The 12,278-nt window shown below is 49.6% G+C and overlaps 3 protein-coding genes and 4 non-coding genes across 8 annotated transcripts; 1 reads left to right on the top strand and 6 right to left on the bottom strand.

Annotated features, from left to right (window-relative positions):
* Window positions 1–47: 47 nt before the first annotated feature.
* On the bottom strand, window positions 48–3,008 carry SURF2 (surfeit 2). 2 transcript variants are annotated; one of them, XM_066332846.1, is made up of 6 exons: window positions 2,925–3,008; window positions 2,374–2,528; window positions 2,091–2,194; window positions 1,484–1,675; window positions 784–935; window positions 48–146 (listed from the first exon to the last, which is right to left on the bottom strand). In XM_066332846.1, exons 1-6 carry the CDS (start codon window positions 3,006–3,008, stop codon window positions 63–65), a joined length of 771 nt encoding a protein of 256 aa, XP_066188943.1. In that variant the 3' UTR covers window positions 48–62. The 2 variants fall into 2 exon arrangements, with proteins under 2 accessions (XP_066188943.1, XP_066188941.1); XM_066332844.1 differs by having other exon boundaries at window positions 727–935; window positions 2,925–2,999.
* Window positions 3,009–3,042: 34 nt separating this feature from the next.
* On the top strand, window positions 3,043–7,430 carry SURF1 (SURF1 cytochrome c oxidase assembly factor). Its single transcript, XM_066332836.1, has 9 exons — window positions 3,043–3,144; window positions 3,936–4,017; window positions 4,124–4,251; window positions 4,604–4,686; window positions 5,387–5,578; window positions 5,873–5,945; window positions 6,322–6,484; window positions 7,030–7,111; window positions 7,250–7,430. Exons 1-9 carry the CDS (start codon window positions 3,058–3,060, stop codon window positions 7,314–7,316), a joined length of 957 nt encoding a protein of 318 aa, XP_066188933.1. The 5' UTR covers window positions 3,043–3,057; the 3' UTR covers window positions 7,317–7,430.
* A 905-nt stretch (window positions 7,431–8,335) lies between these two features.
* RPL7A (ribosomal protein L7a) lies at window positions 8,336–12,274 on the bottom strand. The gene is made up of 8 exons (XM_066332837.1): window positions 12,179–12,274; window positions 11,498–11,618; window positions 11,089–11,238; window positions 10,243–10,383; window positions 9,826–9,905; window positions 9,380–9,510; window positions 8,946–9,015; window positions 8,336–8,502 (listed from the first exon to the last, which is right to left on the bottom strand). The coding sequence occupies exons 1-8, from the start codon at window positions 12,179–12,181 to the stop codon at window positions 8,398–8,400; spliced, it is 801 nt and encodes a 266-aa protein (XP_066188934.1). The 5' UTR covers window positions 12,182–12,274; the 3' UTR covers window positions 8,336–8,397.
* LOC136369935 (small nucleolar RNA SNORD36) lies at window positions 9,585–9,658 on the bottom strand. The gene has a single exon (XR_010745094.1). It is a non-coding gene; the product is annotated as a small nucleolar RNA SNORD36 (small nucleolar RNA).
* On the bottom strand, window positions 10,058–10,135 carry LOC136369941 (small nucleolar RNA SNORD36). The gene has a single exon (XR_010745100.1). It is a non-coding gene; the product is annotated as a small nucleolar RNA SNORD36 (small nucleolar RNA).
* On the bottom strand, window positions 10,456–10,523 carry LOC136369943 (small nucleolar RNA SNORD24). Its single transcript, XR_010745102.1, has one exon. It is a non-coding gene; the product is annotated as a small nucleolar RNA SNORD24 (small nucleolar RNA).
* On the bottom strand, window positions 11,307–11,379 carry LOC136369942 (small nucleolar RNA SNORD24). Its single transcript, XR_010745101.1, has one exon. It is a non-coding gene; the product is annotated as a small nucleolar RNA SNORD24 (small nucleolar RNA).
* Window positions 12,275–12,278: the final 4 nt, after the last annotated feature.

Genomic DNA, 12,278 nt, shown 5'->3' with positions numbered 1-12,278 from the left:
GTCCTGTGCTCCCACTGGAATTGTTACACAACAGTCTTCAGGCCAGGTATTTATCATAGAATTTATTTCCCATTGGTTGCTTTCTTGAAGTTTCTGGATTTTCGATGGTGGCTCTTGAATTTCTTCTTTAAAGGGCCTGTCTGTTTCTGTAGAGAAAAATAAAGTTAATCAGCTTATTTCCAACATCCACATCAAGCCTTGCCTTAGACTCCTTAAACAGAAACTGAGTGTGATCTCCTTCAACAGCCAGAATGAGCTCAGGTCTGCTCACAGAGCCAGGATCCTGCAGCTCAGCAGCCCTTTCTGATGGTTTCATTAGGTACAAACTGACAGGCTCTCTGCAGCAATGAATCCAAACTTTATCCAGCCCTACCTTTCTAGTTGGACGCATTAATAAAGTAAGGCAGTGCCTCAAAAGTGGGAGAAAAATGGTCTACAGGGACTGCAAAACAGTTTAATTTTTTCGTATGTTTGGAGAACAATTACAGAACCCCCAGGACACACATCAGCTTTCCTTCTAAAATGGTGTGTGGGGCAGGATCCCACCCAAGATGAGCTGTTTGTACAGGCAGGAACCTCCCTCACTACCCCAGCCAGGATAAATATTGCCTGGCAGGAATTCACACCCCGGGATGCAAGTCACTGTCTGGCACACAGGGAAAAATCTATTCTGAACAGCTTTGCACCTTCTGCCTGTTCCCAGACAGGAATAGCTGGAACACCTACAGGATGGGATCCCATCTCCACACCCTGTGCTGCTGCAGGCAGTGGGATGACTCCCACCTTTCCTCTCTTGCCAGCTGCTCTGCTGCTGTCCCTCCTTGCCCCGTGCTCTCCGTTCTGCTTGGCCCCGTCGTCCTCGCTGTCTGTCACAAAGTCATCGCTGCCCTTGGTGCTCTGTGCAGCTGATGGGTTTTTTTCTGGGAAGAGCGCAGCTAAAAAAGATTGGGCTCAAAATCAGTTCCCTCTGCCTCCCCTGACTTGGCTTTAAAGCCATTTCCAGTTACCAGGCATAGGCATGTTACTACTGAAATACTTGGGAACTAAACATGCTGGTGTTTTATTGGAAATGTGCCTTGGTGTTCTGTCTGGGAATGTCAGTACATTCCCAGTACAGTGGTGCCATTTGTTACACCCCTGCTCCTGCAGCAAGATGGATTTGCACCTCCAGATCTAAGTGAGCAGAATGGTCTTACCACCTTCTGTCAAGGACTTGCTGAGAAATAACGGAAGTGGAGATCCCTGAAACAACAAATCCCAAAAGTGGATCTTGTTTCCCTTCCCTCACACCTTCCATGATCCAACTTATTACTTAGCAATAATTTTTTTCTTATTTGGTGGTGGTAAGCTTTTCCAAAACCCAAGGACTCCCAGCTGGATGAAGTCAGGCACACCAGCATCAGGCAGCAGTGTAAAGAACCCAACAGACAATTAACCAACCAACTCCCTTGAGGACATGGATGACACCAGGGTTCTCACTCACGTGGGTACAGGTCACTCATGCTGTCATCTGTCTCCTCTCCATCCTCCTCGCTGGATTTTGGCTCCCAGAACTCCTCCTTCCTGTGAGGCTGCCTGCTCCCGTTGGTTTGCTCATCAGGGTGCTGTGCCCGCTGCTTCTTCCCTCTCAGGCAGGCAGGAATGTACTCCACTCCTTCCCTCTGGCATTCCTCATCTGAGAGTGAGGGTCAGGCAGCACTGATCAGCTGCCCAGCCCCTGAGCCCTCCCATTCCCAGCTCAAGCTTGTAGGAAATGCAACTCAAAAGTACAGCATGCTCCAAACAGACATCCACATGATCTACAGCAATACTATGGACCAGGGAAGATGTTAACAGACTGTGCTGGACACATGAATCACACTCCCTGGGGGAGTTTTACAGCTGACCCTCTTAAGGAAGGATGTTCCAAGGTATTTGCTAGAAGATTGCTCCCTGTATCTGAGACCTTCCTTCCTAGCTGAGGACACATAGTAACACACTACTGTCAATTTAAACAAAACTGGCCCACCCACTTCAGAGAGAGAGACACTGGAATCTCAACAGCTCAGGAAAGAAATGCTGCCGGGTACAGCTTCAGAAAAGCTACTTACACGTTTTCAGAGCCTTCTGGTAGCGCTTCCCCTGGACGTGCCGCAGGACGTGCTCTGGGAGCTTGTTGATGTGTCTGAGGGTGAGCTTGCAGAACAGCTGGTGTCTGACAGAAAGAGTTAAAGTGTGCTATGACTTCAGAACTTCTCACTTACAAGAATTGCAAGTTGCTCGAAGTTGATAAACACTTCATAAACCTTTCCCAGTCTCCCCAAATCCATAAAGACCGAAGAACAATGATCGAACAAAGCGTAAAGCACAACGCACAGGAGGGAGAATACCTACAAATTCTTTGTGCTGGGCACTATGTGGGGCTCAAACGTGCCATAGTCGAACTCCCTGGCTGCCTTTATGAGCCGCTGGTACTTCTTGCCGCTGGTGTAAGCCTGCAGCTCCGACAGGCGACAGGGCAGCTCGTGTCCCGTCAGCTTGCACTTCACCTGAACAAAACATTAATGGTCAGCAAACCCAGGGATTTACCCCACTGAATCCCAGAATCAGTTCGGTTGGAAAGAACCTCCGAGACCATCGAGCCCAGCCTATGGCCGATGCCCACCTTGTCAACACCACCACGGCACCGAGCGCCACGTCCAGCGGTTCCCCGCCGTGGGGACCCACCGCCTCCCCTTTGCAGTGTCTATCACCCTTCCCGCATCCATCGCAGGGCCGGGCAGGGCAGCACAAAGCAGCGCTCTGCTCCCCGGCTTTCCTCCTCCTTCCAGAGCGGGACAAACACCTCAGGAGCTCGCTGGGGCCGAGCCCGTGGGGCACCACGCGGTGCCGGCCCCATCCCCTCAGGACCCTCAGGGTGCCCCCCAGCCCTCCCATGGCCGCACCTTGCCCGGCCCCGCGGGGCTCAGCAGCGGGTGCTCCCTCAGGAAGAGCCGCTCCGCCTCGGGCACGTCCATCGGCGCCGCCATGGTGAGGGCCCGGCCGCGTTTCCCGTTCCGGGGCGGCGCCGGGGCTGCCATGGCCGCGCTGCTGCTGCGGGCCGCCGCCGGGCGGCTGAGGGAGCGGCCGGGCCGCGGGAGGCTCGGGGCAGCGGCGCCGGGACGGGTAAGCCGCCGATCCTGCCCGCCCATCCTGTCCGCCCATCCTGTCCCCTGCTTCAGTCCCCTCATCCTGTCCCCTGGTCCTGTCCGCCCATCCTGTCCCCTGCTTCAGTTCCCTGATCCTGTCCCCTGGTCCTGTCCCTTCATCCTGTCCCCTGCTTCAGTCCCCTCATCCTGTCCCCTGGTTCAGTTCCCTGATCCTGTCCCCTGCTTCAGTTCCCTCATCCTGTCCCTTCATCCTGTCCCCTGATTCTGCCCCTTCATCTTGTCCCCTGACCCAGTCCCCTCTCCTGTCCATTCATCCTGTCCCCTGGTTCAGTTCCCTCATCCTGTCCCTTCATCTTGTCCCCTGATTCTGTCCCTTCTTCTTGTCCCCTGGTCCAGTCCCCTCTCCTGTCCCTTGATCCAGTCCCCTGATCCAGTCCCCTCATCCTGATCCAGTCCCTTGATGCTGTCTCTTCATCCTGTTCCCTCATCTCATCCCTTTGTCCTGTCCCCCGACCCTGTCCCCTTTAGGCCCTTGTTTCTGTCAAGAATAGATTTAAGCTGGTGTGTGTTTGCTGATAGCGTGGATGGAAGTTCATTGCTGTGCTATAGGCAGCTCCATAACGGAAATTTTATCTTATTTCATTTCAATTATAGCCTAACCCATAGCGTTTTACTGGCAGTTATTCATTTGAGACTTAAATGAATGGATAAACAATAATTCACACAATCATCAAGTTCACTGATGTCACCTAAATACAAGTTTTATAAAGCACTGACATTACAAAGGATCTTTTTTATTCTGTGTAGGCATCACAGTGCTTGATCAGAAGAACACTTTTTGGATATCCCCTAACTAAAGGAGGGTCTGGTCTGGTTCAGAAGACTAAAGGTAAGAAAATATTTGTCTGGGCTTCTGCCCTGTTTCACCTTAATACCAAGATGTAATATTTCCTGTCTCTTCTCTGAATCCTGTTCCTCCTCCTGGTTTTCTGTAGATGTTTGTTTGAGGTTCTGCAGACCACGACATTCTACAGCAGCTGCTGACACATCTGGAGAGGATTCCTTGCTGAAATGGGGCCTTCTCCTGGTCCCTCTGACCACATTTGCTCTTGGCACATGGCAGGTACAAATAAATATTTCATTCTTTCGAAAAATGAGCACTTGAGGACTGTCAAGTTTTTCTGTTTGATGTAGTTCAGACAAAAAGCAGGTTAAAGATTTGCTGTTATTTTACATTTCTGCTTTCCACGTGTCCACTTGTAAGTCTTTAAAGGAAGTGTATTTTTTTACACTCTTATTTTAGTACAAATATTTCCTCAAATTAAATTCAGTAGCCTCTATTTTCATGTCTCAAATTACCCTGATTTAGGCCAGGTCTGATGAGAAAATTATGACCAAGATTTTAAGGCTTGCTGGGGTTGTTACTTTGCTCTGTTCTGCCCTAAGTAGTTACTTTTGTGTTTGCTTACTTCCAGGTTCAGCGGCGCAAGTGGAAATTAGATTTGATTGCACAGCTGGCATCAAGAATCACAGCAGAGCCCATCCCTCTGACATTAGAGTATGGAAACAAGGGTGGTGTGTTGTCCACAGGGCACTGACTGGGAATATTAGATATAGACCATGCACTAATGAGCTTATACTGAACTGACCTGCATGAAAATGAAGGGATGGAGTGGAAATTGGGATGTGCCAGCAAATTGGAAAGAGATCTTGATAATTTTTTTTTTATTATTTTTAGTAGAAGGATAAGTCAGTGGGATGTAATTCGTAGCATTTTTAATCCCACTGGGGAAAGAGGACTTGGGTATCTGTGGTGTCCCAAAGGAACTGTTACTGCAACAGGGAGTCTTGCAGCAACAGCAGGCCCTGCCTCACATGTGGAGCAGTTGTGAGAGAAATTTTTAAGGTCACTTGGTCACCTGGCACAACTCTCAGAAGGGCTCAGTTGTTAGATTTCATGGTGTGGGATGGGAAACACTTCCCATGGCTGGATGTACAGGCTGTGAGTCCACCTGCTCTGTGATACCTGGGTTGGACTTATCATGGACCAGAACTTCTCCCTGGATGCTCCTGATCATCTCTACTTGATTCTCCTACACAGCTGAAGTATAATAAGCCATATTCCACAAGCTGTTTGTCTTCTCCCTCTGTTTGCCAACAGAGTGACCATTAGGGAAAAAGGAGAATCCCGCAATAAAATCTCCCGATTGAATTCGCCTAGCACAGCCACGATTCTGTTTTCCTCTTGTTCCATGCAGCCCCATGGAGCTGAAGGAGTTGGAGTACAGGCCTGTGAAGGTCCGAGGGCGGTTTGACCACTCCAAGGAGCTCTACATCCTGCCCCGCTCCCTGCTGGACCCCGAGCGGGAGGCGCGGGAAGCCGGGAGGATCACATCCCACCCCGAGAACGGAGCCAACGTCGTCACCCCCTTCTACTGCACAGAGCTGGGGTGAGTTCAGCAGGGTCCTGCTCCGTGGGAGCACTCGCTTCTCCTTGGAAAAGCTGAATGCTGGTGGTTGGGTTTGTATCAGTCACTGCCTGCCTTAAAAGGCATCTCTCAGTCTGTGGCATCACTGAGGCTCGATTTGAAGTTGTATTTAAATTCCTTCATAATGTGCATTCAGGTGGCAGCAAAACTGGCAGCAAACAAGTGGGTTGCTTCTTTCCTTGGTCTTTAGTTCTAGGCAGCAGCAGGAATAAATTCCCTTTCACTCCTGAGCAGTAATTCTTTATGTAACTCTAGGGTCACGATTTTAGTCAACAGAGGATTTGTGCCCAAGAAGAAATTGAAACCAGAGACCAGGCTGAAGGGACAGGTAAGGGGGATCCAGGGAGTGGGGGGTGTTACTCTGTGCCCCTTGGTTACCCAGAGGCACCACTCACTAATCCAGAAAGGCAGGAGCTATGTCCAGCATCATGGGAGGTGACTTAATTAGTCATGGCACTTTTCAAAGACAACAAACCTTTGTTTCTCACCCTTCTGTTAAGTAAATGACATGTTTTGCAAACACAGAGCCGCTCTTGTTCTGCTTTTTTCGCCTGCTGTGTTACAGTACTGTCCAACTGCAGGGAACAACCATTTCATTTATGCTCAGACCCTTCAAGTGCCACATTTTCCTGACAGGACTTGATGTGTCAGAATATGAAGTCAATCTTGAAATAATCCTTTTTTCTTTCTGCACTTCTCCTCAGATTGAAGATGAGATTGATCTCACAGGGGTGGTGAGGTTAACAGAAAAAAGGAAACCCTTTGTGCCTGAAAATAACATTGAAAAAAACCGCTGGCACTACCGGGACCTGGAGGCCATGGCCAGGGTGACTGGTGCTGAGCCCATCTTCATCGATGCAGATTTCAGTGAGTCAGAGGAACCCAGCCTCCTGTCCAATTTACATCCCTCTCCCTCCCTTTCCCTTCAGTTCTTTTCCTGTGCTCTGCCAGCCCACTCTTTTGAAGGTGACAGGAGCCTGCCAGAGAGCTGGAGGAGGACTTTTGCCAGGAGCATGTAAGACAGGACAAGGGGGGGAGTGGCTTCAGACTGCCCAAGGGCAGGGTTAGATGGGATATTGGGAAGGAATTCTTCTCTGTGATGGTGGTGAGGACTTGGCACAGGGTACCCTGAGAAGCTGTGGCTGCCCCTGGATCCCTGGAAGTGTTCCAGGCCAGGCTGGATGGGGCTTGGAGCAACCTGGGATAATGGAAGGTGTCCCTGCCCACGGCAAAGGGTGAAATCAAATAAGCTTTAAGGTCCCTTCCAACCCAAATCATTCTGGGATTCTATGAACTTGGGAACAGCACGACCTGAGGGACAGCAGGGTATCCATCCGCCAGATTAATCACCACCTTCCCCTCTTGCACACTGTGCAGACCAAGGACTGAAGGTGGCTGTGTTGTCCCCACAGGAAGCACAGTGCCAGGGGGGCCCATCGGGGGCCAGACCAGGGTGAGCCTGAGGAACGAGCACATGCAGTACATCGTCACCTGGTAAGGGACCAGCCCTCCTGGGGAACCTGCCCAGGGCTGCTCTGGTGCTGCAAAAGCCCAGTTTTAACCTAACAGCTCGTGCCAGGTGGTTTCACTTGGTTATTGCACTTTCCAGTGCCAACTTGTTTTCTCTCACAGGTATGGCTTGTGTGCTGCAACTTCCTTCTTGTGGTACAAGAAATTTATACAGAAGCTACCTCGGTGAGGGGAAAAAATAAAGTCTTTGTGCTACAGTCAAGAGCAGACTTCTATGGATAACAGGAGCCTGATCAGTCCTAAATAATTAAAGCACCTGGAATTCCAGAGCATTTTGAACCAACATGTTACCAAGCTGCAAACAGACTTTAAGCAGTCCCTGCAAACTGAGCTCTAACTAGTGTGATTTGGCTGCAGCTTGGGAGCACTGAACTGTAATAGTAATCACAATATGTTTTTTCTGTCGTGGCTGGTTGTTAGCTACATTTTAACATCTCCACTGTATTGTCCTTGTGACAAATGCAGAGGATTTTGTCAATCAGCCTATCTGCAGCCAACAGTCCTTCCTAAAGTCAGGAATGGCTCACAGCAGTTGCTGCAGAATAAATAAAAGGCCTACAGGTCTTTGCCTTATGATTTGCATCATGCATCTTAAAAGGAAGAGCAGAACAGCTGAATTACAGGTTACTGTGGACACTCAGGTCTAGCTGAGGAAGGCAGCTTGTGGCTTTGCAAGAGGATGAGGGCTGGCAAAAACAAGCAGCTACCAGAGCTGGTGTCCTGGTAGCCTCCACAGTGCCAGCAGACCAAGCCAGCACTCAGCAAGGAACAGAACAGGAAGGTCTTGACTCTTCCCCGTTCAGCCTGCCTTCACTGCAAGAGGCACTGCAGGTGTGGAAGGCTGTAACAGGGTGTAACCTGTGCTGTAACCCTGTCCTAAGGAGAAATCAAAAGCTATTACCAGTTTAGATTTGCAAAACCAAGCCAGGCTTAAAGCCTGAACTAGCCCAGCCCAGTCAACTTCAAGATCCCAGAGGATGTGAAGCTGAACTGCTGGGCTGTGTGTTCAAGAGAGAGGAGCTGTTACACAGGACTAGTAATTCAGGAAAGTTATTCCAAGTTTAGCAATAAGCAGCTCTGTGCAGCCATTTCTGCCCAGCATTATTGTCACTGGATGAAAGGCACAAAAGTACAGCAATGCCACTGGTGCCACTCCCTGCCTAGAACACTGCCATGAACAGAGACCACTGAAACAGCTGGGGTTTATTATGTACAGAGAACACGGTGCAATGCAGTACAGCAGTACAACCTCAGCCCAGCTTTGTAGCCAGTTCTTTAGCCTTTGCTTTTTCCAGCTTCGCAATGCGAGCCACCGATTTTGGGCCCAGGACATTCCCGCCCCAGTGACGACGGATCTGCAAGGAAGGGAGAACAGGTTAGACACCTCATTCCATCCCTTACTGTGCCACTCAACTCTGCCAAGGGGAAGAGCTCCCTCAACTACAAAGTCCTACCCATATCAAGCACTGCATTACATTTTGAGGCAACAAAAGCTTAAAATCTTTCCCCATGAGGGATGTCAGATTCAGCTATCCTGTACCTCCTGGATTTGGGATATGGAGTTTAGGTAGCCAGAGCTGCTGCCCCTTCTATAATCCTTGCCCTAGGATTACTATGTACTTCTAATCTGATGACAGCTTTCACATTTTACCCCATTCTCAGGTAAAGACTGTGGTTCACTGTAAGCAAACCCAGGTATAACACACCCAAGTATAAACTGATTTCACTATGTCCCATTTCTCCCTTTGGGAATGTTAACAGTGTACAAAGACAAAGTCAGCAGCACAGAGAATCTCACCTCATCGTATCTGTCATTGTAGTTGGTCTTGACAGCTTCCACCAGCTTTGCAAGGGCTCCCTTATCCTCCCTGTTGATGACAATTTCAGTTCCTTTAGAACTTTAATTTAACATTTTCCATAAATATTTTGCCATAGAATTTGAGAGCATCTAGTGGCAACCCAATTTGTCAGGTTAAGTAAAAGCATCACTTGGAAAGGGAGTTAACATCAGAATCTGCACCGCTCAGATTTAAACCATCTTTTAGGTAAACCAAAATAATCTGTACCATCAGGATTTGACAGAAACATTTTTATCAGACACTAGAGAGGTGGTATTTTTATTTTACTACTTCAGAAGAGAGCCAAGTTTGCTACCCACCTGCCCTAGAGCCTGTGTTTTAGTGCAGTTTCCTTTCCCCACAGGACAGTCTAGAGAGCTCCCAGAACACTTACGGGTTAACCTGGGTGAAGGCCACGGAGCTGCAGGTCTTCCTGTGGACCAGCCTGCCCAGCCTGGCTTTGCCCTTGATGATGCAGTAGGGAACCCCCATCTTGCGGCACAGGGCTGGCAGGAAAACCACCAGCTGAAAGGGAAGGGAGTGCTGGGTCACTGAGGGAGAACATCCCTCTGTGCTGGGGGTCAGCCTGGGCTGTGCCAATTGCTCAGTGTTAAAAAGCTCGTTTTGCTCTTCACTGCTGGTTCAGGTGAAGAAATTCAAAACATCATCGCAAGGGCCCAGCCTCACTGTCCAACCAAGACAGCTACAAACACACACACGCATCCTACACTTCTGGCAAATGTGTGGTTTTTTCATGCAGTTTGTCCTAAAATCCATTTCTGCCTTAAAAGCACTTCTGACCCCAGTCTAAGTGACACAAGTAGCCTGTAACATGCTCACCTCAATGGGGTCTACATCGTGGGCAATAACGACAAGCTGAGCTTTCTTGTTCTCCACCAGAGTTGTGACAGTATTGACACCTGAAAAACAAGTTCTAAATAAGCTTTGATTCCTCTCAGTCCATTTTCAGAGCTTCCTTACAAGCCAGCTGATTCCATAGCACAGCATCACTATAGAAGTTACAAAAACTCTTCACATCAGTGGCACAAAGACATTTCATGGACAATTCGCTAAAGCTCAGGGTTAAAAAGCTCGTCTATTTTGCTCTTCACTTTGAGCTCAGGTGAAGAAATTCATAACATCATTGCCATAGCTTGTCCAAAGGCTGTCTGGTTGAAGAACCAACTCTTCCATCAGTTTTCCCTCTCCCAAAAAGTGCCACACTCCCATATTCCATCAGCTCAGGTACAAAGTTACCTGCTCGAAGGACCGGTGGCCTCTTGGTTGGAGCATCTCCCTTTCCTGCAGCTTTCTGCTCAGCACGAGCCAGTAGCCTCTGCTTCTTTTCTTGCTTACTTTCAGGCCTGTATTTGTGTGCCAGCTTCAGGAGCTGTGTGGCTGGAAGAGAACACCTACTAATTAGTTGCATGGCCTAAAAATCTAAGCATTGTTTTTTTAAAAATACTCTGGTGCATCAGCGATCTTGGTGGTTGTCATCACATTTTCTTTTTCACAGCAGAAAGTGATCATCATCTGCACAGACCACCCTGAGAGGCCCTGTCTGAATTCACTTCTGATGGCACTGAGAGCTCCTTGACTGTCTAGATGAGGAAATTATGGCTAGAGGTGGTGCACTGGCTCTTTCAAAACAAGGAGCATCTATGAGGAGGAAATTATTCTACACAGGCTCAAAGTTTTTTGCATAAACTCATTCACTAAAGACCCCTAAATCCCTTCTTCCTTCAGTGCCAGCCTGTTGGTTTCCACCCAAAACCTGCACTCCCACACATCTCAAGCAATCTGTTTACACCACCTTGAGTAGTTCTACAATCAAGCTGGAAGAATGGAATCACAGTTAAGATTTAATGCAGGGTTTGGGTCAGTAAATAGAGCTTTGGTATTTTCTAAATCCCTTTTCAGGGTACACAGCAGCGATCAGCAAGATTTAAACCAGCAAACTGATTTTGACACCACCGTATTTAAGACACAGACACACCACCCCAGCTTACTTTTGTTAATGCTTATTTTGCTTTATTTCTCCTTTTCTAAGGCACATCCCATTTAGAAGCCAAGCCAAGAGAACCTTGTGGGACACATCCTCACCTGTCTGGCGGTCCAGGGCCTGGGTGAACTGGTTGATGGCAGGAGGCACCTTCAGGCGTTTGTAGAGGATGGACCTCTGGCGCTGCAGCCGAATGTAGCGCGGCCATTTCACAAACCGGGTGAGGTCACGCTTGGGCTGGATATCCTGTCCTAAAAAAACACAGCCTTTAGCTCAGGGCTGCCCCAAATCCAGAGCAGCAGCATGGGAACGGCACAGGAGCATCAGTGATCTTGGTGGTAATGTGTCAGCACGACCACTCAGATAGCAAATATTCTTTCACATCATCTGCGCCTTGTATGAGAATGGGACTGCACAACGTCTGGATTTTTAATGTTTACACCTTAGACATCTGTTCACTGAACAAGAGAAAAACACGGGAGAAACTATTCCAAATATCCACGTACTCACCAATGCCAAAGTTCTTGGGCCTCTTCTCAAAGAGGGGATTGACGACCTTCTTGGCCTCCTGCTTCTTGACTACAGCAGGGGCCGGAGCCACCTTCTTGCCCTTGGCCTTCTTTCCTTTCGGCTGCAAGCAAGAAACACACTCTGCCTTCTTTTGCCTCCAAAACACCCATGCTTGGAAAAGTTATCAGCCCACCCGGAAATACATTTATTTTCCTAGGCATTTCACCAGCCTGGAGGCCTCCCATGCTCGCCCTGCTCTCCCAGAGAGAGCAAATCCTTTGCTTTACGTTTATAAAGTTTATAAACCACCCCGAGAGGGAAAAGGATTAAAGCCAGCGTGATGATCGCTTCGCCAGACCTAGCGCTTCCCGGGAGCAGCCGAGATACCCCCACGGCACGTTACTGACCACGGGAACCCGACCTACCCCGGGACCGCCCCGCGGCCTGGCCGGGCTGCCCAAGCCGGCAGCAGCCGCAGGTTCCCGGCCCGGGAGCGCAGGCCCATAGGTGGCCTTCCTCCATCACCGCAAACCGGGCGCGAAACACCGCTCCACCGCTTCCCCCGGCAGCCCAGCACCCTCACGGAGCTGCCGCTGTCCATCGGCAGCGGCGGATGACAGCGGACGGCCCCAGATGGCGGCGGATGGGCCCGGCCCCCCCCGGGTTGCTGCCATCACTCACCATCTTGGGCGGCGGGAGAGAAAGACGGAGCGCTGCATGCCGGGAGATATCTACGGGGCGCGAGATCTCGCGAGAGCGCGGGAGGTCTCGCGAGAGCGCG

Source organism: Sylvia atricapilla, chromosome 19 (assembly GCF_009819655.1).
Source record: "Sylvia atricapilla isolate bSylAtr1 chromosome 19, bSylAtr1.pri, whole genome shotgun sequence".
In the NCBI taxonomy this organism is placed as follows: domain Eukaryota; kingdom Metazoa; phylum Chordata; class Aves; order Passeriformes; family Sylviidae; genus Sylvia; species Sylvia atricapilla.
The sequence above is the reverse complement of the archived record's forward strand: the minus strand, read 5'-3'. Positions and strand labels throughout refer to the sequence as shown.